General features: G+C 36.0%; 1 protein-coding gene across 1 annotated transcript in view; it reads right to left on the bottom strand.

Moving 5' to 3' along the window:
* The window catches only part of LOC128579569 (ankyrin repeat domain-containing protein 26-like), a 197,593-nt gene that overhangs the window by 4,704 nt on the left and 167,401 nt on the right, over positions 1-25,488 (bottom strand). Inside the window, exons 26-31 of the mRNA XM_053581587.1 lie at positions 18,381-18,414; positions 17,668-17,809; positions 9,552-9,765; positions 8,070-8,250; positions 5,934-6,851; positions 4,886-5,038 (exon numbers count right to left, since the gene is read on the bottom strand). Of these exons, the coding sequence (XP_053437562.1) occupies positions 4,886-5,038; positions 5,934-6,851; positions 8,070-8,250; positions 9,552-9,765; positions 17,668-17,809; positions 18,381-18,414 (1,642 nt within the window). The remainder of the gene's footprint in view (positions 1-4,885; positions 5,039-5,933; positions 6,852-8,069; positions 8,251-9,551; positions 9,766-17,667; positions 17,810-18,380; positions 18,415-25,488) is intronic.

Below are 25,488 nucleotides of genomic sequence, written 5' to 3'. Positions count from 1 at the left end.
AAGGGGCTGCTGGAGTCCTTATCAAATAGGCCTGGCCCTAATGTCCTTTGAAGCACTGAGACCTGTCTCTCAGGTTAAACTGCAACTCAGTCTGTTTCCCTCCATCTACCCATCATCCCTCGCAGCCACTTGCTACACATATATTTTACAGTTTCTCTCCCCCCTCCCTTCTAAAAGGCATCTTTAAAAGCCACTGACTATCACTGAAACATTGGGCAATCATTCATACCCCCCATGTGCATGGTATTTGGAAATAAACCTTTCTCTCATTATTACTATAACTGTGAGTTGATCTTTTCAGCACATCAACCTAGGGGAAAAGGGCAAGTTTCCCTGAGACTCCCCTTCACCTTCTTTCCATATAATTTCCTTAATTCCCCAATTACAAACTTCATTGGGAAGATATTGCAATGGATAAATCACAGCTAGACATATTTACAAAATACTTTTCACTAAATTCTGTTAAATACCATCTATTAATTATAAAATAACTTGGGAAAAGTCACTGAAATATATATCCCAAATAGAGAAAATTAGTAACAATAGCAAGAAAGAGTTTTTTTCTGTTTTTTTAATAAAAAAGTTCCAATTTTATATTTTATTGCTTAAAATATATTTAGAATAAAATTTTATTATATCAATTATCAGTACAGTATAAAGTATTTAATAATATTCTAACAAATGTTAATCTAAAACATTTTCAATTTATATAAGGATAACTTATAGGCATATCAACTTTTGCTATTAAATCACAGCTGTGTACATTAATGCAATTATAGGGTACAATGTGCTCGTTTTATATACAACTTAGATATTATTCTCACCTTAAGCAAATTTATAATTGAACAAGATGACTCTTCATGAAAAAATAAAAGCCCTCAGAATGGGAGAAAATATTTGCAGGTTATACCTCCGATAAAGGTTTAATAACCAGAATCCACAGAGAACTCAAACGTATTAGCAAGAAAAGAACAAGAGATCCAATCACAGGGTGGGCAAAGAACTTGAAGAGAAACTTCTCTAAAGAAGACAGACACACGGAATACAGACACATGAAGAAAAGCTCATCATTCTTAATCATCAGAGAAATGCCAATCAAAACTACTTTGAGATATCACCTAACCTGAGTAAGAGTAGCCCACATAACAAAATCCCCAAACCAGAGATCTTCGCATGGATGTGGAGAAAAGAGCACAATTCTACACTGCTGGTGGGAATGCACACTAATATATTCCCTTTGGAAGGATGTTTGGAGAATACTTAGAGATCTAAAAATAGACCTGCCATTCGATCCTATAATTCCTTTACTAGGTATATACCCAGAAGACCAAAAATGACAATATAACAAAAACATCTGTACCAGGATGTTTATTGCAGCCCAATTCATAATTGCTAAGTCATGGAAGAAGCCCAAGTGCCCATCAACACACGAATGGACTAGCAAATTGTGGTACATGTATAACATGGAACATTATGCAGCCTTAAAGAAAGATGGAGACTTTACCTCTTTCATGTTTACATGGATGGAGCTGGAACATATTCTTCTTAGCAAAGTATCTCAAGAATGGAAGAAAAAGTATCCAATGTACTCATCCCTACTATAAAGGTAATGTATAGCTTTCATATGAAGGCTATAACCTAACTATAGCTCAAGAATATGGGGAAAGGACCAAGGGAAGGGAAGGGAGAGGGGAGGTTATGTTGGACGGAGGGTAAGGGGTGGGGCCACATCACAGTGCATCTTAGAATGGGTACAGGAGAAACTTACTAAAGGTAGAATACAAATGTCTACATACAATAAGCATGAAAATGCGATGAAGGCTATGTTGAACAGTTTGATGAGAATATTTCAGATTGTATATGAAACCAGCACATTGTACCCCTTGATTGCACAAATGTACACAGCTATGATTTAATAATAAAAAAATTAAAAAAAGCAATGCAAAATGAAGGACTAACTTATTCTGCACAGATTAGATAACAAGTACTAAAGAATAAAGTCAACGAAAGTCAGAACACTCAGAGAAAGTTTCATGAAGAAGGAAAAATTGTGCTCAGGTCTGAATGAGGTTAGATGATCAAAAGCTAAAAAAGCGGGAAGCACAGCATGAGCAAGGCAGAGAGATGGTCAAATCTGCTAACTAACTGAGGATGATAGTCAATGGCAGGGAAATAAAAACACGTCCGCTTGATATCATTTAAATTAATGTTCATGGGACTATGATGCATTGGTGGCAAAAAGTAGAAACAAACCTAAAGGTCCAGCAAGTGAAGAATCGATCACCAGTAGGACCACACAATAGAACAGTACCAGACCATGAAAAGAAATGAAGTATTGATCCATACTACAACATGGATTCATCCTGAAAACACGCTTTGTGAAAGAATCCAGTCACAAAGGACTAAGTAGTATATGGCTCCATTTATAAGAACTGTCTACAAAACAGCATGGCACTGGCACAAAAATAAAGATGTAGATCTATGAAATTGGATAGAGAGTTTAGAGATGAACCTAGCCACATATCGCCATTTAATCTTTGAAAAGCCTACAAAGAGCATGCAATGAGGAAAAAGATCCTTATTTAACAAATGGTGCTGGAAGAACTTGTTATCCACATGTAGAAGACTGAAACTGGACCTGCACCTCTCACTATTGACAAAAAATTGATTCTTCGTAGATGAAAGATTTAATTATAAGACACAAAACAATAAAAATTCTAGGAAAGAGTGGGGGAAAACACTTGAATACATTGGCCTGGGAAAAAACTTTGTGAGACAGACCCTCTTAGCAATTACAGCAACACCAAAAATCAATACCTGGGACTTGATCGAGCTTAAAAGCTTTTGCACACCTAAGGCTATCACAAATGAAACCAACAGCCAGCCTTGAAATGGGAGAAAGTTTTTGCATGTTATGAATCTGACAAAGGCCTGATAACTAGAATGTACACAGAACTCAAATTGAACCATAAGAAAGTATAAACAACCCTCTCTATAAGTGGGCAAGAGATTTGAACAGAAACTTCTCTGAGGATGACAGACGAATGTCCATCAAACACTTGAAAAAATGCTCATTGTCTTTTAATCACCAGTGAAATGCAAATCAAAACCACTCTAAGATATCACCTAACCCCAGCAATCCCAGAACTACAGATGCTATTGTGGATATGGAGAGAAGGGACTCTTTTACCATGCTGTTGGGATTGCAAAATAATACAGCCTTTTTGGAGAGAAGTATGGAGGATCCTCAAAAATCTAAAAGTAGACCTACCATTTTGACGCTGCAATCCCATTACTAGGTATCTATCAAGAATAACAAAAATCATTTTACCACAAAGACATTTGCGCTAGAGTGTTTACTGTGACTCAATTCATAATTGCCCAGTCATGGGAGCAACCTAAGTGTCCATCAACCTATGAATGGATCAACAAACTGTGGTATATGTATACCATGGGATATTATTCAGCCATTAAAAAGATGGAGACTTTACATCTTTTACATTTACCTGGATGGAATTGAAATACATTCTTTTTAGTAAAGTACCATAAGAATAGAAAAATAAATATCCAATATGAAATCCATACCTCCATACCTATATGAAATCAATATATAAACAATTACATGCTCATAAGAACAATAAAACACTCTTATAGTCCAGTTTGTGGGTAGAGTGAAGTGGGGTGGGGAACGTTTGGCAGAGTGAGGGAGGGCACGAGGCAAGATCTCACCTATTGTGCACATTGTGAGGATGTATAATATGTCCCTTGGAAAAAAATAAAATAAAATTTGATTGATAAAGTCTCCTTCCCCCCCCACCCCGCCACCCCGCCACCCCAAAAATGAACTGTCTAGATAAGCAAATCTATGGAGATAAAGGTAGATGGTGGTTGCCCAGGCCTGGGGAAAGTGGAGGGATAAGATTAGGGTGGAGGTTATGGTTATAAGATGCGGGGTTTCTTTTCACATTGATGCAAATGTTCTGAAATTGATTGTGATGATGGTTCCACAACCCTGTGAATATACTAAGAGACATTAAGTGGTGAACTGCATGGTATGTGAATGAGACCTCAATACATTTGCTTTTAAAAATCCAATGGCAGGATCTGGATAATTTTCTTAATTCTTTATTTTGGATGTACCTCCTATCCAAGACCTGAATATTTCTGTGCTTTTACAATATAATTAAAGTGAAATGGAAATGAAGGCAATTAACTTTGCAAAGAGTTTATAAATTAACCTAAAACATTTTCATTTTATTTATTTATTTATTTATTTTTTTTTTTTTAGAGACAGAGTCTCACTTTATGGCCCTCTGTAGAGTGCCGTGGCCTCACACAGCTCACAGCAACCTCCAAGTTCTGGACTTAAGCGATTCTCTTGCCTCAGCCTCCCGAGCAGCATTTTCATTTTAGACAAGAATATAAAGGCCTTTCTCTATGAGTTAACCTGAAATCCATGAAATAAGTATACACAGATTTTGTATCCATTCACAAAACTGAAGATATGTTCTGGAACATTTCATTAGACATTACCCTGATTTAATCTGGCTTGCCTCACAATGGCAATAGAGAAATCACTGACAACTACTGCTTAACAGGAAAAATGTCTCACAACTTCTGTGAAAAATGATGCATAATCCTCGACTTTCCTAAGGGCATATATTATAAGAAAATATGGTATATTTCTAAGTAATTTTAAGGAAAAGTGGAAGAATGAAAGTCAGAATTTAAGAAATAAGTACATGATAAAAATAATAAAATTGTACAAAACTACTCATAATGAAAATATAAAAAGAAAGCTGTCACCTGCAGCTAGTGTTCTAAAACACTTTATTTTATTGGATCAGCTCTAGATTAACGGGTGGCATGTTAATTATGTACATACTTGGTTTGTCATCTGACTTATTTTTCTCATTGAATGTTGGGTCTCATCTTCTAAATGAATGTGACAACGTGATGTAGTTTCTAGTAACGTCTCCGATCTGGATAGTTTTTGCATGGTATCACACAGTTCTTGGCGAAGTTGTCTCAAAACTGCCTGGTAAGATATTTTTGTTGCAGATATTATACTTTATTATTAGGATGTGTTAATAATATTTAACTTTAACATATATACCTTGAAGATTATCATCACATACATTGCATTGACTCACCTTCTTTTCCTCCTGTGTACACATTCCTGTTGACCACTAAATTTGGCTAAGGACACTAAGGAAAGTGCTACCTCCCCCCCAAGTCAGTATTCTACTGCTCAGACAACAGATTCAGTCCTCTATTCATTCCTCCCCTCATGAATGTGAAATGCATAAGGACCAACTGAAGGCTTAAAAGGAATGTGAAATGCATAACAATAGATTCATATGCATGTGGATGGGATAGTGGTGGCAAATTCTACCCTGTAAAATGGTTTCTTTCTTTTTGATTAGAAGCTCAGATCAGCCTCAAAGTTTCTCACAAATTCAGTCCTCTGCTCAAACTCTCCCAATAATCCCTATTTTAGAATAAAAGTAAAATTCCAATGGCTCCTGCAGGCCCTAAGTAAGCTGGCCTCCACCTCCCTCCCTAATCTCAACTCCTGCAAGTCCTACCCCTACTCAGCTTCCTACTCACTTTTTTCTGCTTCGGCTCTGTCTTAAAATGAGGCAACATAAAGACACCAAAATTATGATTTCAGCATTTTTACTCTATGTCTATTAACAATTTATAACTTAAACTCTTAAAATGTTGTAAGTGACACACTGTCTTTACTCAAGGTAAAACATTTCTCAGCACTAACTTTTATTTGCTGGAAACAAGGTATGTTTCTAGGCTGATATCACAAATATAGATCTAGATAGTCTCACATTCAACCAGATACGATGCTTAGTCACTACCAAATACCACTTCACTTTTCTTTTTGGAAGTTTGAAAAATGTTTATTTCTTGATACTTACTTCTCTTTTCACTTTCTCTTTTTTATATTGGTACTGCCTTTCTTTTAAGTGATTGAATTCATCAAGCAACTTCTTGTTTTCCTCTTCCAAAAGCAGACTGTACCTTTCATGCCCTACTTCAAGAGCCTTCACCACTGCAGCACACGGGCTGTCTCTGCTGTGTTTTGCCTTCTCTTTATCTGCAGAATCCTTGTGAACATCATCCAGCTGTTGTTGAAGTGACATAGTTTTACATTGCAGTCCGGACAGTCTCTGCTCTAAAGACTCCTGCTTTACAATGTACATACTCACTGTTCTTTGTTCACTTTGATACTTCAGTTGAATGTTCTGCTTTTCAAACTGTGCTTCCATCAGGTCTCTCTGTGCACCTTCTAGAGCAAAACTCTTCTCTCGAAGAGCATCTTTCATGTGACAAAACTCAGCTTGCAGGCAACTGAATTTCTCTTCTGCATCACAGAGTTGTTGGAAAAGGGTTTCGGCACGAGAGTTCATATAGTCCAGTGTACCAGACCATTCTTCTTTTGTTCTCTGGACAATGAAGGCAAGGTCTCTTTGGGAGACCTGACTTTGGTGACGCTCACTGTTAGCATCTGCCAGTCTGAGACGGTGGGCTTCAAGTTCTGCTTCTAGTTTTTTCTGGTTTTCTTTCGCTTCCTTCAGTTTGGCTTGTAGCACTTTATTCTCGTCTCGTAGTATGTTGAGCTGGCCATTATACTGGGCTGTTACTTTCATTAACCTTTCTTCACTGAGCTTTACAGCATTTTGAAGATCATCAGTCTTGTCTTTGATGATTTCCAAGTCCCGCAAGTGTTTCTTGTCTATCTCCTCATTGTTCATTTTCATTCTTTCTACTTTCAATCTTAGTCTGACAATTTCTTTGTTCAGGAGATCTCTTTCATGTTCATGCCTTTGACAATTCTAAGTAAAAGAAAGGAAACTTTTAGCTATCACTCAATAAAATATCACGATTTCCCCAGAAAGTAAATAATAACATGCACATTTATGAAATGAAAGGGTTGTAAAAAGCAGCTAACTGGGCAAAGAAGCTGGATCCAAACCTCAAACCTTATAGAGCATAAATTCCTGAAAGTTCAAATATTTACATGAATGCAATGAATCTCTGAAAGCAAAAAAGAAATCAGTAAAGAATTTTTATGAATCTCCAAATTGGAAAAGGCTTTCTTTGAATGACAACAAATCCAAATGCACAAAACTCTAATAACTGTGACACACTAGAAAGTTGGGTGTACACTCTGGTGTCTAACCTACATCCCCCTCCATAGTAGGAACCTCAGCTCTGCGTACACTAGAACAGGCAAAATTTGCCAACGTTCTTTAAGTTTTTTTTTCTGAGAGCATTCTATAGATATTCTACTCTTCTAACATTTTTATCCTAAGTTATAACAATTATATCTATTGATAAATGACAAATCTAGGCATTGTGCAAAGCATTTCTCTATATATCAATTAACTCAGTTACTGATCACAATTCTGAAAAGGAGAGATTAAACGTATAAGCCCCTTGTAGGATTTTCCTCAGTCTTCTGATCCTAACCCATGAGGCTCATCTACCAAATCACAGTTACCTCTCTGGAATAAATAGATAAATGCAAAATAAGCCTTATATTTCAAAACACAAATGACAAATAAGATAAAATTTGCAGAGGTCTTCTTAGAAAATCATGAGATTACTTTAGATTACAATACATTTTGTTTCTTTCCTCTTCATAATGTTTGAAGTTGTAATAAATGTGAAATAGGGGAAAAAAAATCACTGAACTATTTTACTAGGAACAAAACCCCTAATAAGTCATCATTAAGTATATATTATGGTATATTATTTTAAAAAATTCTTTGTATTGAAATAAGATACTACTTGGATGCCAAGATTTATAATAAACAACTTTAGCTATAAATATCATAGTTAATTTTTAAGGCAAGATTTTTATTTTTTGGCCGGGGCTGGGTTTGAACCCGCCACCTCCAGCATATGGGACCGGCACCCTACCCGCTGAGCCACAGGTGCCGCCCGATTTTAGTTTGTTTTATAACAATAAGCATTGAATCAAAGAGACATCACAACTAATAGGGATGAAGTAAAATAATAAATGTGATGTTAACCAAAGATTAATTTACCTCCAGATTATTTCTAAGGGTCCCCAACTCCACATTTTGGGCTCTCAGTCTGTGTTCCAATTCTTCTTTTATCGCAACTTCTTTTCTATGTTGCTCTATTTCTCTTGTTAACTTTTCCTTAATTTGTTCAAATGCTATAGAATCATTTTTTCTCATCTCTTCCATTTCTTTTAGTGTGAATCTGCAGTTAAATATACTTATCTTAAAATTCATTTTGTTAGCGAAAAGTTCATTTTGAGACCTGACTCTTAATCTATTCATTGATTATCTAATAAAATGTCTGTTTTCTTGAATATTTGTTTTTTCTAGTTCTAAGGTTTTGAATATCTCACTTCATTTTCTCGCAAAAGACATGTACACATGAAAAGTAGATGTGAAAGAACATTCTCCTAATTGGTAAGTAAGTTTCTGTTAGTTTAGTTACTCTTGAAAAGGATACTGAAAATTTTCAAATGTATAAGTTGAAAATTACTTTTTTACATAGTCATAATTACTCCCAAACTGGGACAGATCATGGAGTGTAAACTAACCAAAATTTACCATTTATAAATAAGTTTATGAATTCACTGGAGGGAAATGTTCATCTCCACAAAACAGCACAAGCATTCCTGAAAGTCACTGGCAGTGTAAGAGAACTCATTCCGATGTCTCTCACACAACATATAATTGCAGACTGCTATTTTTATATTTGCTACCCACGTGTTCTGTGTTTCTGTTCTGAGTGATAATTTCAAGGTACTTGTTGATGCTGGTATATATTATAAACAATTCTGAAATTCCTTTTGGGGAAAGACAAGGTCTAATATTTAATCAAACAATGAAGAATAATATATGTTTTCAACACAAAAGTTTAAATTAATTTTATCTGTGTAGGAGAGATGTTGAACAAGCGAATCAGTAGTCACTTTCCATTTTCCTTTTCATTCCCTGCATTATGAAAACAAACTATGTAATTTCCTTAAGAAACTTCTTCTGGGGTGAAAAAGGCCAATTGAAACTCTGTTGGTTGAGTTATAAATTTGCATAAACATTCCTGAGAACCATTTCAAAATATTGATCAAAGCCATTTTCATTAGATTACTTTAACCCAAGAATTCTATATTGAAGAATATGTTAAAGGCATATAATTTGAAAATTAAGACTTGTGTAAAAATGTTCATAACAGTATTAATTATAATAGAAATATTTAAAATTCCAAATTCAATTTGTTAAATAAAAGGAGATTTCCCTAAGGTGAACTTCTAATATAGTTATTAGAATTATGATTTAAAAGAATATACATTTAATTATCAGTAATGGTAATTACAATTAAGAACTTATTTTATTATTTCCAAGAATTTTATACCGCAGAAGACTAAGATGACTTCTCTCCTATTAAATACCAGATGATATGTCAGCAATGTCAAAAATTCTCCAATATATAAATAAATAAATATTTCAAATAAATAGTTCAAATGTTTCTTTAAAGCTAGGATTTCATACCTCAAACTGTGGAGTTTTTGCTCCCATTCACATCTTTGATGGTATAACTGTAAGTTTATTCCTTTCGTTTTAGATAGCTTCATTTTTAGAAAAATAATCATAGTTTCCAGTGCTTTGATATTATCTGTAAGTTTTTTATAATAATTTTTGTTACGTTCTGCATGGCTCTTACAGGGAAGAGCTGTGTTTTGAATTTCCAATTGGTTAAAAGAATCTATATCAGTATGAAAAAAAAGAAAGAGAATACAGGAACAGTTTTTATATATGAAGGGCTTCACATTCTCACAGTCACTCACTCACACATTATACATATATAACCCAGTGGGTACCGTGGTGGACATGTGATACTGAGCTCTACAGACTAGACAGGACCTCTGCTCTTATTTAGCTTGAAGTAAAGTGAAAAAAAAAAGAAGACAAAACAGTGACAATTATTAATTCAGATAGATTCTGTAAGAAAATTAGTCTGTTATGTAAGAGAATTTAATCTATACTGGGCCCAGGGAAGATTTCTCTGAGGAAGAGATGGCCATACTGACAAATGAAGGATGAGAAGCAAGCAGTAAAGTAAAGCAAGAATAAAAACATGCTGGCCAGTCCATAGCATGTGCTGAAGTTCTACTGCAATCTCCTTCTAGCCAAGACAGAGGAACAGGTGTTAATTTTCCATCTTCCCCCTTACCCCCCCAAAAAAAAACCCCAGCCAAAACACATTAAACAGTTATTATTCAGACAGTAGAATTTAGGCAACAAAGACAAAGATCTTTGAAAAATAGAAAACAAGAGAAGGAAGCCTTGGGAATGCCCAGATCCCTGCCTTAACAGAGTTTTCAGGAAAGCACACCTGGAGAAAAAAAATAAAAAAAGAAAAAGCCTGACCTACACGCTACCAGACTCCCCTAATTGTACTTGAGTAAGGAGAGTCTGAAAAGACCAAAGCAGACAGTGATCACAGGATAGCAACTGAAGAGGAGAAAGCAGTATAGTGAAAGAATCCTGGAGATGTGTGGAGATTCCCCTCTCAGGTATTTATCAGAATAGTCAACTGTGCATGTGTGCTAGGAATTATTTGAGACTAAGAGAAAAATTATCTAAACAACATCAAGGTAAACCAAGCCCGGTGCTCATATAGTGCCAGGAAGTGTCCATTCTCATAATGAAGGATGGAAAAACACAGACTGCATAAGATAATCATGAAATAGGTCTTACCTCTTGCGTAGGGTATTATCTCAAATTATAAAAGCAACAGCAGAAAGGGACAAGTTGTTTTAAAGTAATGCAACCCTATCCCTATGTAAATCTTAATAAGATAAGTATAGACATGGAAGAAATTAAAAATTAAAAAAACCTGTACTGATAGACGTGTAAATTGTAATGTCAGAGAGGCAGACTACACCAGATAGGAAAAAAAAAAAAAAAAAAAAAAGATTAGATATCATGAAAGAAAATATTCACAAAACTGAGATATTTGTGATCTATGAGAAACCTTTGATGAAAAAATACTTCTAATTATCCAAAACTTCACAAAACCACCCAAAGGGAACTAGATGTCACTAGGTTCAACAAATACAGACATATCACAGATTTATCCACCTAATATATATACATATAATGTTAGAAGAAAAACAGAATTTAAATATACAATACACATATAAAATAACATTGTAGATTGTTCTCTACTTCATAATAGTACCGTTCAACAGCATGCTGTGCATGTTGTTTTATTAATAATTCACAAACTTCTGTTACTTTTTATATTTCCATCAGTGTACATCCTGTTTGTTACATATGAAAAGATTTCCTCTGCTATTCTAACAATTTTATTTTCATCTTTTAAGGCCTTAGACTGCTACATGAAGCCTTCATTGATTCCTGCTGTTTCGCCAGATAAATAGGCACCTCCATCCTCAGGGCTGCCTTAGTACTCTAGTGTCATCTCTACTGCAATGTTCCTACCTAAACTGTAAGTCGTTTCTTGCCATGTCTCTACCCTTTGCCCCTGGACTGTAAGCACAATATTTCAAAACTTCTGGAACACTCTTTATCTGTTTTACTGAATAATTATTGATGCTGTAGCTGGAAGGAATATAAATAAAACTGTCAAAAATGAGTTTTCCAGAGATCATGTCTGAGTTGACACTTAGATGAGCCAAATTAAAGGGCGTAGGAGCCAGGAAAGGATGAGAGCAGGAGAGGAAGCAGAAAGAGAGAGAGAAAAATTCCTGAAAAAACATATGTATATGTATTTGTCTACAGTAGAGGGATTGGTGAGCCAGGAATTCTAGAAGCTCAGGGATGCCAGCAAAAAATGCAGACAAGGAAGAGATAGCAGAAATCCTTCTATGAAATTTCATGTGCTTGGATATTAGTATTTCAAAGAGATATTAATTATCCCATTTTCACCGAAGTAAATCACTCTAAATTCTATATGGAAGATGAATTTCAGTAAAACACAAGTGAATGGCAGTAGATGAATTACAAGGAAATATTGGAAGATAAAGTCAATGTGGGCCTGAAATAAGTGAATGTTTCTTGGAAATATTTTGGATATCAAATATCAGTGCCCCATATAGGTTGGATGTTTTTACCAAATAAATAAACATATAAACCCTGGTTTTGTATTTTAATTGTTTCAATATTAATAAAAAACATAATAAATATCTGTGGATATGTCTACGTAATACAAAAGCCATTAGGAGTATCATAACAGCTTTCAAAGAGTTTGATGTTGCAGCATTTATGTGATGGAATATTATAAAAAGCAAAATAAATTAAACCAAATATACTTGTGTCAATATGGATTGATCTCACAAATACTGAGCAAATAAAAGTAAGTCACAGAATGACATATGAAGCCTGACAATTAAGTTTACAAACTCACAACCCTGTGCTTATGTTGGTAGTACTGTACAAGCCCCTCATTAAGGTTTCGCAACCTTGGTGTATAAATGTCTCATAACTCTGTTTATGTTGACTGTCTTTCAGAATGGAGTTCATTATCAATGCTTTTACAGTTTTGCTGGGAGTGAAAACTAATGCAGCCTCTTTGGAAAGAAGTATGGAGAATCCTCAAAGAACTCAAATCAGATCTTCCAGATATCCCACAATCCCATTACTAGGCATCTACCCTCATATTAATCTGAAATAATAAATAAAATAAGATGGCTCTAAAAGAAATGAAATCTTTAAAAAAATCTAAACTAAATGTTAACAAATAAAATTCAAAGATATATTAAAAGGATAATACCTTATAAACAAATGAGGTTTATCCCAGGAACACAGGGTTAATTTAACATTCAAAAATCCCTGTTATTCACCATATTACAAATCAAAAGTGAATTATAGGACCATCTCAGTAGACGGAGGCATGAGAAAAAATTTAATACTCATTCTGTATTTAAAAACACTCTCAGCAAACTAAGAATATAAAGGAACTTCTTCAGCATGACAAGGAGCACCTGTGATAAACTTTCAGCTAACAGATGTCATGGGGAGAACTGAATGCTTTCTCTCTAAGACCAGGAACAACACAGGAATGCTGCTTTCAGTGCTGTCATTCAGCATTGCACTGAAGATTCTGGCCAGTACAGTGAGCCAGAAACAGGAATCAAAGGCATCCTAATTGGAAGGAAGAAGTAAAACGTGATCTTTATTTACAACCATGATCACATGCTAGGGTGAGTGAACTCCAACCTGTGAGCTAGCTTTGTTTTATGATAATGCAGATGTTCATTAATGTCTGTATTGACTGCTCTATGACCACTGTCATACAATAATGACAGAATTGATGAGCTACATCAGAGTTTGCTTTACAACAGGTTTAAAATATTTACTATCTTTTTTTATTTCTCAATAATTTTTTATTAAATCATAACTGTTTACATTAATGCATTTCTGGGGTACAATGTGCTGATTTTATATATAATTTGGAATGCTTACATCAAACTGTTTACTATAGCCTTCACCTCACTTACTTACTTATTGTGTTAAGACGTATTTATACTCTACTCTTAATAGATTTGACATGTACCCTTGAAATTACCTGCACCCCCAAATTACCTGACCCCTCCCCTCCCCTCACTCTCCTCTTTCCTCCTTCATTCTGGGCGATAGTTGTGTTTTATCTTTCATATGAAAGTGGGGGTGATTGCATATTGGTTTCTCAAAAGTACTGAGTACATTGGATACTTTTTCTTGCATTCTTGAGATACTTTACTAAGAAGAATATGTTCCAGCTCCATCCATGTAAACATAAAAGAGCTAAAGTCTCCATGTTTTTTTAAGGCTGCATAACATTCCATGGTATACATATACCACAGTTTATTAATCCATTCATGGGCGGTTGGGCTTCATCCATGATTGGGCAATTATGCATTGGTTGCAATAAACATTCTGCAAATATCTTTGTTGTATAATGATTTTTGGTCATCTGGATATAGGAGAGGAATTGGAGGATCATATAGCAAGTCTACTTTTGGTTCCCTGTGTTCTCCAAACTTCTTTCCAAAAAGAATGTATTAGCTTGCATTCCCAACAGCAGTGCAGAATTGTTCCCTTTTCTCCACATCCATGAAGAAAGTAGTTTGAGAAAGCAAAGCTTTGACAACATACAGTCCATTTAGAAAATCTCAATGAATCTATCAAAGAAGGTACTACAAGTCATAAATGAGTTGAGTAAGTTGATGATACAAAATCAACATATAGAAATCACCTGTATGTCCAAATACAACTGGCATTAAAATATAAAAGCAAAAATGTTTAAAATGTCATTTATAACAACATAAAATACAGATAAATGCAATAAAATAGGGAGGATGTATATACTCCATAGCACAAAATGTTAGCTGAGAAAATTAAATATGACCTTCACAAATAAAGTAATGCACTTTATTCAGGAATGAAATAATTCATTATTGTTAAGAAGTCAATTATCTCCAAATTAACCTATAGAAGCATCATAAGCACAACCTAATTCCTAGTAGGCCAGTAAGTTGTTTTTTGTTTGTTTGTTTGCTTCTTTTTGTTTGTTTGTTCATTTTTGTAGAGACAGAGTCTCACATTGTTACCCTTGGTAGGGCAATAGCTCACAGCAACCTTCAACTCCAGGCCTTAGGTGAGTCTCTTATTTCAGCCTCCTGAGTACCTGGGACTACAGGCACCTGCCACAACTACTGGCTATTTTTTATTTGCAGTTTGGCCGGGGCCAGGCTGCAACCATCCTTTGAACATGCCACCATCGGTATATGGGGCTGGCGCCCTGCCCACTGAGCCGCAAGCGCCACCCAGTAACTTGTTTTTAATTGACAAGCTATTCTAACATTTATGCACCAAAATAACCCTGAAAAATATAACCAAATTGAAGGGGTGCTTTTAGGAATTGTATGAACCCTTATTAACTAGAACAACATGAAACAGACACAGCTTGAGTGTCCCTTATCCAAAACGCTTGAGAGCAAAAGTGTTTCAGATCTTGAAACATACGTATACATAAAATAAGATCATCTTGGGGATGAAACCTAAATCTAAACACAAAATTACACCTAGGTTTTATATACATCTTGCAATAGTTTGAGAATAATTTTCTACAGGCTTTTGAATAATTTTGTGCATGAACAATGTTTGTGTACATGAGGTCAGGTATGGAATTTTCCACTTGTGGTATTATGTTGACACTCCAAAAGTTTCACATGTACAGCTTGGTGCCAATAGCACAGTGGTTATGGCGCTAGCCACATACACCGAGGGTGGCAGGTTCTAACCTGGCCCAGGCCAAGTAAATAACAGTGACAACAGCAACCATAATAGCCAGGCATTGTGGCAGGTGCTCGGAGTCCCAGCTACTTGGGAGGCTGAGGTACCTGAGAATTGCTTAAGCACAAGAGTTTGAGGTTGCTGTGAGTTGTAACGCTATGGCACTCTACTGAGCACAACATAGTGAGACTCTGTCTCAAAAAAAGGAATAAATAAAAAAATTAAAAAAAATTCAGATTTAGTAGCCTTTCATATTTCAGAGTTTTGGAATAGGGATGCTCAACTTGTATAATGGCAGCCAAACTTAAGATGGTTTGACTTAGAATTTTTCAACTTTTTGATGGACTTATTGGGGGCATTAAATGGATTTTTAATTATGATGGTTTTATCAGGACATAGCTGTATATTTGAGGAGCACCTATAGATTAGTGGAACACAATAGAACATCCAGAAACGGACCAGCATGTGTACAGACAACTTGTTTTCAACAAAGGTGCAATGTCAATGCACCAGAGCAACAATGGCTTTTTTGGCATATGAACAAACTGGAGTTCCACATCCCCAAATTGAACTGAAATCCATACCTCAAACCATGAACAAAGAGGAATTCAAGAAGGATTATAAGCTTAAATGTAACAACAAAGACTGTAAAACTTTTAGATGTATAGGAGAAATTATTTCTGACCTTTCACTAGGTAGACCATTCTTAAATAGGACAAAACAAAAGCCATTATTAAACAAACAGATAAACCAGAATTCATTGGAATACTATTAAAAAATGAACACTGGGGTGTGGCCCCTGTGGCTCAGTGAGCAGGGTGCCGGCCCCATATACCAGGGTGGCGGGTTCAAAACCTGCCCCGGCCAAACTGCAACAAAAAAAAGCCGGGCGTTGTGGCGGGCGCCTGTAGTCCCAGCTACTCGGGAGGCTGAGGCAGGAGAATCGCCTAGGTCCAGGAGTTGGAGGTTGCTGTGAGCTGTGTGACGCCACGGCACTCTACCGAGGGCCATAAAGTGAAACTCTGTCTCTACAAAAAAAAAAAAAAAAATGAACACTGGGAAACATTTTTTGGAACGTTTGGAAACATTCCTTGGAATGCAAACCAGGAAAGATTCCTTACAAAAAACAAAGCTAGTAAAGAAACTGTATCCAGAATATATAAAGAACTCTTAAAACTCAACAAAGAGAAGAACAGTCTAATTTTTTAAATGGCAAGAAATTTGCAAAGACAGCTCATTGAAGATGAACAGATGGCAAATATGCACATGGGCATGGGAGGATGCTCAACACGATGAGTCATTAGGATGCTGTGTATTGAAACCAAAATAGTTTTCACAATGCATGCACATCAGAATGTCTAAAATTAAAAACAATGATATACTGAGTGTGAAGATGCAGAGAGAATGGAACTGTCATGGACTGCTGTCAGGAATGGAAAATGGTACAAATACTATGAATACTATGGAAAGTAATTTAGCAGGTTCTAAAATAAGGGAATGTAAAACGCCAGGAGGAGAGTGCTGTGGGTGATGAATATGTTAACTCTCTTATTATGGCCATGGGTTCACTTGTATATTTCAAAACTTATGATATTGCACATTTCTTCATATACTAATTACGCCTCTCTGAAGCCATTGAAAGCAGGAACAAACACCTAAGACAGTGGCTGAAACACACAAATAAAGAACAGCCAGACACAACTCTAGCAAGATAATGCTAGAGTTGAGATCTCTAATCTTATAATAATGAGAAGTGGTAGATGTATTTTCAACAAGGATTTTTAACACGATGGGATCCTCATTTTTAAAAGTACAGTAGGCCCTCCATAGTTGACCACCTCCCTGCATTGACCACCTCAATTTGACCTCAGGTTGACCACACATCCACCACACATACGTATCTGTACAGTAGGCCTAGTTCCTTATGTTGGCCATCTCCATGTGTTGACCAGTTCGTTATAGTCCCTTGAGTGGTCAACTCACAGAGGATTGATGATATATATATATATAATGGTTGCAGAGTAGAGCATGGCCTCAGGAGATGGGGTTGTGAGGAAAGCAGTTCTAAGGTTACCCTAGCATTCCGAGTGGGAGATAATGGCAACCTGATCTTGGGGAAGTGTAAGAGAGAAGTAGGGTCAGCAACACACGTGGGTGCCATTTACACTGAGAGAAGTACAGTGGGATTCTCAGAACTCTTTGACTGAGCTCATAACATAATGTAGTTCTCATTCTACATGAACATAAAGCCATTTCTGAGATTAATGTTACCATAATACATGTGTGCTCTATGGTGCAGTGCTAAGCAATGCATATGCTACTGTAGGACACATAAAAAGGTCTTACACTCATGCACTGGTCCTACCTTTATAGTGCTTTCCATGTTGTTTAGCAAGAAATGTCAAATTCTTATAATTAACAGAAGGCAACTCATAATCCTCTGAGTCTCCCTCAGATGAACAGGTTAAGTCATCATGGTCATCCATAGTGTGTATTTGTTTTTTCACCTATAAAATAAAGAACAGTGCTTCAAAATGTCCCCCAAATGTTTACAGCATAGTCTAAATGTACAGAAGTGATAGTTATCCATTTTCTTTTCTTTTCTTGCTTTTTTAATAAGTTATTTGTACATAGATCATAAACACATTTATGCCATTTCGGGATTCAATGTGTTGATTATTTGTACCACTTTACTTCTTTTATGTTTACATGGATGGAGCTGGAAAATACTCTTCTTCGTAAAGTATCTCAGGAATGAAAAAAAATATTTATTTTTTATATGAGCAAAACCACAGATATTTTGTAAAGTACTGATGTGTGCTAAAAGGATGACACTTTTACCTATGGCTATGTTTCCTTAATCAGTTTTTAAAGGAAATGTCTTTATAGCAAAAGACTCTGTTTTTACTTTAACTTTATATATATATTTTTTTTTTGCAGTTTTTTTTGGCCAGGGCTGGGTTTGAACCCACCACCTCTGGCATATGGGGCTGGCGCCCTACCCCTTTGAGCCACAGGCACCACCCCTTAACTTTATATTTTCAAATAATGACATGTTTGATGATTTTTTAATAATACCTTGTTCTTGTTCTTAGATGTTCTCTTTGTAGGCCTAAAAAACACAAATAATTCCTTTTAGCAAATAGGAAATATTCAAAATGCAAAATATCTAAAATAATTGCTGTTTAATAAAATATCTGCATTTGTCATTTATTTCTCCTACTTATAGAGTTTTTAGGGTTTTTAATACATAATGTAAAATCAATCATGTTCTACAAGAGGGATTGAAGTATAAACAGTAACATTAAGAGACAAAGAAAACATACTACATAACATCCTAACAAAGAATTACATTTAGATCAAGCCTTCTGAAAAAGAGAAAGGACAATCATACTTCTTGCATTATTTGATAGAAATATACCAGGTGTTTGTCACTCTCCTTTTTAATATATATGGTAATTCACAGGCACTAATACTTATTTTTATTTGCATTATCTTTCTAACATACTTATATGAGGGAAATTCTTTTTTTAATAATGTTAAATGTTTGTAATAATGTTAATAATGTTAAATTCAAGGCCAGAAGCTGTGGCTCACACCTGTAATCCCAGCACTCTGGGAAGCAGAGGCAGTGAACTGCCTGAACTCATGAGTACAAGACTAGCCTGAGCGAGAGTGAGACACTGTCACTAAAAATAGCCAGGCATTGTGGTCGGGGCCTGTAGTCCCAGCTACTTGGGAAGTTGACCAAGAGAATCGCGTAAGCCTAATAGTTGGAGGTTGCTGTGAGATGTGACACCATAGCATTCTACCAAGTGTTACAAAGTGAGACTCTGTCTTTAAAAAAGAACAATAATTATAATAATGTTTTTCATCTGTACTTTCACAACTTACTATGTAATTACTATGTAGTATTTAAAGCACTGTATATGTATTTAATTAATGTGAATCCTTACAGAGCTCTGTGATGTAGCTACCCTTTTACAGATGTTATCATCCTGTATGGTTTTATAAAGGAGGAGACTAGGCTCAGAACACCAAGTAATTTGCCCAAGCACATACAGATGGTCAGTAGAGACCACACATTCAAACCCCAGAATTCTGGCTCCAACACATGAGCTTCATACCCTGTTGTGAAAATCAAATTTATTGTCAACTGCTCTTAAATGATAGGATAGTAGATAAATCAATATAATCATTCTTTTTATGGCCATAATTATAAACAAAATTTTCTAAATCTCACATATTTTTTAAAAACTAAAAGCCTTCATATTGTTGTATCTAGGCAATTAGAGAAACCTACTTTCAACAAGTTCAAAACTTATTTTTCTAAAGAAAATTCCTCATCAGCACTAAATTATCTATTCCACTGTTTAATCGTGTATTCAACAAATACTTATTGAGTATACAATACACGTCCATGACACTATTGATACAAAGAAACGTGGTTTTCAAGCTTTATAAATTTCCGATACAAAAAAGTGTTATCTGAGATAAACTGTCAATCATTTATTTTTCTATTGTACATAATCAAAATCTTCCCTTGTCTAGGCTATAAAGATAATACCTTTGATAATTTAGAGTATCTCATAAAATCACAATGCTGCTATTGTTAATGTCATTATACTATGTATATTTTTATCTCCATGTAACACTAGAACTTCATTGAGATAAAGGAGTGTATAACCAAGAGGTACAGAAACACATCTCTCGGTTTACCTGCCAGTTTGGGGCCAAAAATTTCTGTGAAAGCTGTAATGTTGCCACAATACTGTAGTGAGAACAGGGAAGACAATATTCTGGTTTTCCACTTAAACATCAATGTTAAATTTGGTGTCAAGCCCACACAACTGAACCATCTGTGCATGGGTTTTTGCTGGTGTCAGTCAGAAATAAAGGCAATCCGGAGTCCATCTTTGGCCTTTCCATAGCCACATGAAGAAAAAAAGATTGAGGCAAATGACGTTAGGGTTATTTGAGGCTATTTAGAAATTTGGCGTGTTCTCCTCTTGGTAACAAAATTTCTCCTCTGATATTTGGCCAGAGTTTTCTTTTAGCATTCCCTCCCTTTTTTTTAGAGGCCACGATTAATGCAGTGCTTGTGTGGGAGTCTGTCCCCACAGGGACACTTGAAAAACTTTTTCATGCCATTGAGCCAGTGGAGGTCGTGCTGCTCACTGACACAGGTCTCCAGCACATGGAGATGGGTGTAGGTGCCCATCTTGCATGTCACGACCAGACACTTCACTTCTCTGATGTTTCTCATCTTTTCTTCCATTTGTTCTTTTTTCACCAGTGCCTCAAAATAGCATTTATGCAGCTCAGCCTCAGCCTCTTTCAGGACACCTGTGCACTTTGACTTTACTTTTAGAATTTCCTGAAATTACTCAGATTCCAGTCAGGCAAACTGCTCTCTCCTTTTCTTCATGGCAGGCTCCAATTCATCCTCAGCTTGGGAAGAAAACATGGTGTTCTTTTCTACACATTTCATCACTCCCACGGTATACTGGGAATCCTTTTGTATCATTTTGAGGCTAATTTGTTGTGTTTCTGTAAGAAGCTGGCCTTTGCTCATAATTTGGTGATAGCAGCCAAGTTTTTTTGTTTCTGCTAAAGCACTCAGTTTTGGTTTTGGTGGTTGTGACTCATCAGAAAAGAGAATGTCATTTCCTTTTGAGATGCCACACCCAATCTTGGGCATCCACCTGGTCAGGATGCCTTCCATCCTGGGGAAATCAGTCCCCATCCATGAAGACTGGGCATTGGGCTATTAAGATGAGGATGGCAGAGCCAGGCTCTTGACTTCATTTCAGCCTTGGAGAAATTGTCTCCAAAAAGCTTCTGATTTCCTTTCCCTCATCTACAACATTTGCTGCTTCTGTTGTTTAAGAGGGCCGATGCCAATACAGACTGCATGGCAGGTTTGGGGCTTCCCATGATCCCTGTAGTCATGGCCTTGACTAAATGCTACAGGCTTCTGGCTTCAGTCAGTGGCAGATCCCTCAATTCTTTGAACTCCACAGAGCAAGACAAGCTCTTCTGGGGGCATTCTGAGTATTTGTTTTGTTTCCTGTATGATCAAGTCTGCACCTATGACAACCATATTGCTCAGAGTGGTTTGAATCATCTTCGTAGGCACAACAGCTGCTACAACTGAGGCCACATAGGACGCGGAAGAAACTCCTCAGTGGTAAAAACCATCTTGACATAGCCATTCTTCAAGGCTGGTGACTTTGCAGACAAACTTCTTTGGAATTTATCCTCTGGATAAGGTGGACTGCAGGTCAGCCTGTTGTGCACTGAGTTTCCAGTACTGAGCCTGGATGTGACACTCAAGTATTCAGAGTTTCACAAATTAACCATCTGTGCATGAAGTTCTCCATTCTTTTTCTTTGCTTTATAGGTTTCAAGATCAAGGGCTTCACCCATAATTAAGAGATTCTGGGGATGATCCATAGCTAAGGACACCTTCTCTGAGCCATCCTTGGGCTCACGGGTGAGCATTGAGCAATCCTATAAAAGAACCTTGTTCTAACTTCAATTTTACTATTTATTCATTTATGTATTTATTTTATTTATTTTTATTGTTTGAAATTTATTAAGGGTACAAAGAATTAGGTTACACTGATTGAAGTTGTTAGGTAAACTCCCTCTTGTAATTGTGTTCCACCCCCAAGAGGTGTGCCATACACTGTGACCCCTTACCATACTCCCTCCGCCCCTCTCCCCATTCCTCATTTCCCTACCCCCCACCTTATATTAGACCACTTACAGCCTTCTTATTAGAATTGAGTACATTGCATTCTTTCTTCTCCACTCTTCTGATGCTTTATGAAGAGAAATGTGTTCCACCTCCATACAGGTTAGTAAAAAAGGTGTAAAATCTCCATCTTTTTTAATGACACAATAGTATTTCATGGCATACAGAAACTACAGCTTGTTAATCCATTCCTCAGTTGATGGGCATTTAGGTTTTTTCCACAGTTTGGCAATTGTAAATTGAACTGCAAATGTCCAGTGCAAATGTTTAGTACGATTTTTTTTCCATGTGGCTAGATGCCTCATTAAGGAAATGCAGGACTAAATGGGAGGGCTAGTTTGAGTTCTTAGAGGATTCTCCATACTTCCTTCCAAAAAGGTTGTACTGGTTTTCAGTACCACCAGCACTGTAAAAGTGTTCGCTTCTCTCCATATCCACACCAGCATCTGCAGATTTAAGACTTTGTGATGTGTGCTATTCTCATTGGGGTTAGGTGGTATCTCAGGGTAGTTATGATTTACATTTTTCTGATGATCAGGGAAGATGAGCATTTTTCAAATGTTTGTTAGCCATTTGTCTGTCTTTGTCAGAGAAGGTTCTGTTTGTGTCTCTTGCCCCGAGGTAGATGAGATTGTTTACTCTTTTTCTTTCGATTAACTTGAGTTCTCTGTAGATTCTAGTTATCAGTCCTTTGTCAGATTCATGCCCTGGCAAATATCTTTTACCATTCTGAAGATTATCTTCTTGCTTTCCTTGTTGTGTCCTTAGTGATGCAGAAGATTTTCAGCTTAATTAAGTCCATTTGTTAATTTTTGTTGTTGTTATGATGTGCCCTAAAGTCTTTGTCATAAAATTTTTCCCTAGCTCAACATCATCAAGAGTTTCCCCCTACATTTTCTTCTAAGATCTTTATCATTTTGTGTCTTAGATCGAAGTCTCTTATCTATCTTGAGCCAAGTTTTATAAGGGGTGAAATGTGTGGGGCAAGTTTCAGTCTTTTCATGTGGTTATGTAGTTTTCCCAGCACCATTTTTTGAAAATTAGTTATTTTCCACACTGTGTATTTTTGTTTGGTTTATCAAAGATCAGATGGCAAGAGGAGATTGGTTTGATCTCTTGGTTTTAAATTTGGTTCCATATGTCTATGTCTCTATTTGTGTGCCAATGCCATGGTGTTTTGTTTATGGCAGATTTGTAATATAGCCCAAAGTCTATTAGGGTGATGCCTCTGACTTTGTTTTTATTACTAAGAATAGCCTTAGCTATATTGCTTGTTTTTTGGTTCCATAAAAAATGAAGTACTATTTTTTCCAGTTGTTCAAAATATGTCAGTATTTTAATCCCCATTGCCTCAAATTTGTAGATTACTTTGTGTAGAATAGGCATTTTGGCAATGTTGATTCTTCCCAGCAAAGAGCATGGTATGTTCTGCAATTTGTTAGTATCTTCTGCAATTTCTTTTCGTAGGGTTTCATAATCTTTTGTGCAAAGATAGTTCACCTCTTTTGTTAGGTATATTCTTAAATATTTAATTTTCTTTGAAGATACTCTGAAGGGAATTATGTCCATGATTTGCTTCTCAATCAAGAGAAGCTGAACTTAGTTGTTTCTGCATATACAAGGCTACTGATCTTTGGAAATTGATTTTATACCCTGAGACATTTCTGGTATTTCCTGATAACTTCCAAGAGTGTTTGGTTGAGTCTCCAGGTTTTCTAAATATAACAGTATATCAGCAGGAAAGAGGGAGAGTTGGACCTCCTCTGCTCCCATTGGGATGTCATTTATTTCTTTCTATTGCCTGATTGTATAGGCTAGAATTTCTAGAACTCTGTTGAGTAATAGTGGTGAGAGTGTGCATCCTTGTCCGGTTCCAATTCTCTTGGAAAAGCATTCAATTTTACACCATTCTGCATGACGTTAGCTGTGGACAGATGTCTTCAATCATCTTAAGAAATATGCCAAATATGCCTATATTTTAAATGTTCTTGTTAGTAAAGAATTCTGAATTTTAACAAATGCTTTTTCTGCCTCTATTGAGAGCATCATTTAGACTTTGTTTTTATGGATAGGATGTATTACATTTATGCATTTACATAAGTTAAAAAAACCTGCATCCCTTGGATGCAATCTACTTGATTGTGATGCATACTTTTTTTGAAATGAGAAGCTATAATCTATTAGCTAAGATTTATGGAGTATTTTTCCATCTATATTCATTAGTTAAATTGGTCTGAAGTTCTCCTTGTTTGTTAAGTCCCTTCCTGGTTTTGGAATCAAAACAAAAGTGATATTTGCTTTATAGAATGTGTTTGGGAAGACTCCAGCCTTGTCAATGTTTTGAAATAGGTTCTTCAGTATAGATAGGAGCTCATCTTTGAAGGTGTGATAGAATTCTGTTGTGAAGTCATCTGTTCCTGGGCTTTTGTTGTTGTTGGTGTTAGAATCTTTGTTACTGTTTCTGCACTCTCAGCATTTGATATCTGCCTTTTCAGGAGATCTATTTCTTCCTGGTTAAGTCTAGGAAGATGGCATGATTGCAGCTATTGGTCCATTTCCTCCACATTGACAAATTTCTAGACATAATTTCTTGTAGTAGACTGAAACTCGACCAATACCTTTCACCCCTTAAAATAATTGACTTAAGATGGATAAAAGATTTAAATCTAAGACATGAAATGATAAGAATCTTAGAAGAAAGTGTGGGAAAAGTTCTTGATGATGTTGGACTCGGGAAAGATGTTATGACAAAGACCTCAGTAGCAATCACAAGAACAAGTAAAATGAACAAATGGGACTTAATTAAGCTGAATAAACTTCTGTCCAGCTAAGGACACAACAGGTAAAGCAAATAGACAACCTTTAGAATGGTTTTACACATGTTATGAATCTTATAAAGGTTTGATAATTAGAATCTACAGAGAACTCAAATTAAATCAACATCAATAGAGCAAAAAAATTCCATCTACTACTGGTCAAGTGATATGAACAGAACCTTCTCTGAGGAAACCGATGAGTGGCTAATAAACATATGAAAAAATACTCATCTTCCCTGATCAATAGAGAAACGCAAATCAAAACCGCCCTAGACATCATCCAGATCCAGTGAGAATAGCCCACATCACAAAGTCCCAAAGTTGCTGATGTTGGTAATGGGGAACACTTTACACCCTAGCAGGAACTGCAAACTAATGCAACCTTTTTGGATAAAAGTATGGAGAATCTTCAGAGAACTCAAATCAGAACTTTTATTTGATCCTCAAATCACATTAATAGAGATATAACTACTCAGAAGAAAAAAAATATTTTTTAATAAAGACATTTTCACTAGATTGTTTACTGCAGCTCAGTTTACATTTGCCAAGATTTTGAAACAACCTGAATGCCCATCAACTCAGAAATGGATCAAGAAACTGTGGTATGTGT

Source organism: Nycticebus coucang, unplaced genomic scaffold (genome assembly GCF_027406575.1).
Source record: "Nycticebus coucang isolate mNycCou1 unplaced genomic scaffold, mNycCou1.pri scaffold_66, whole genome shotgun sequence".
Lineage (NCBI taxonomy): Eukaryota > Metazoa > Chordata > Mammalia > Primates > Lorisidae > Nycticebus > Nycticebus coucang.
This window is presented reverse-complemented; position numbering and strand designations above follow the sequence as displayed.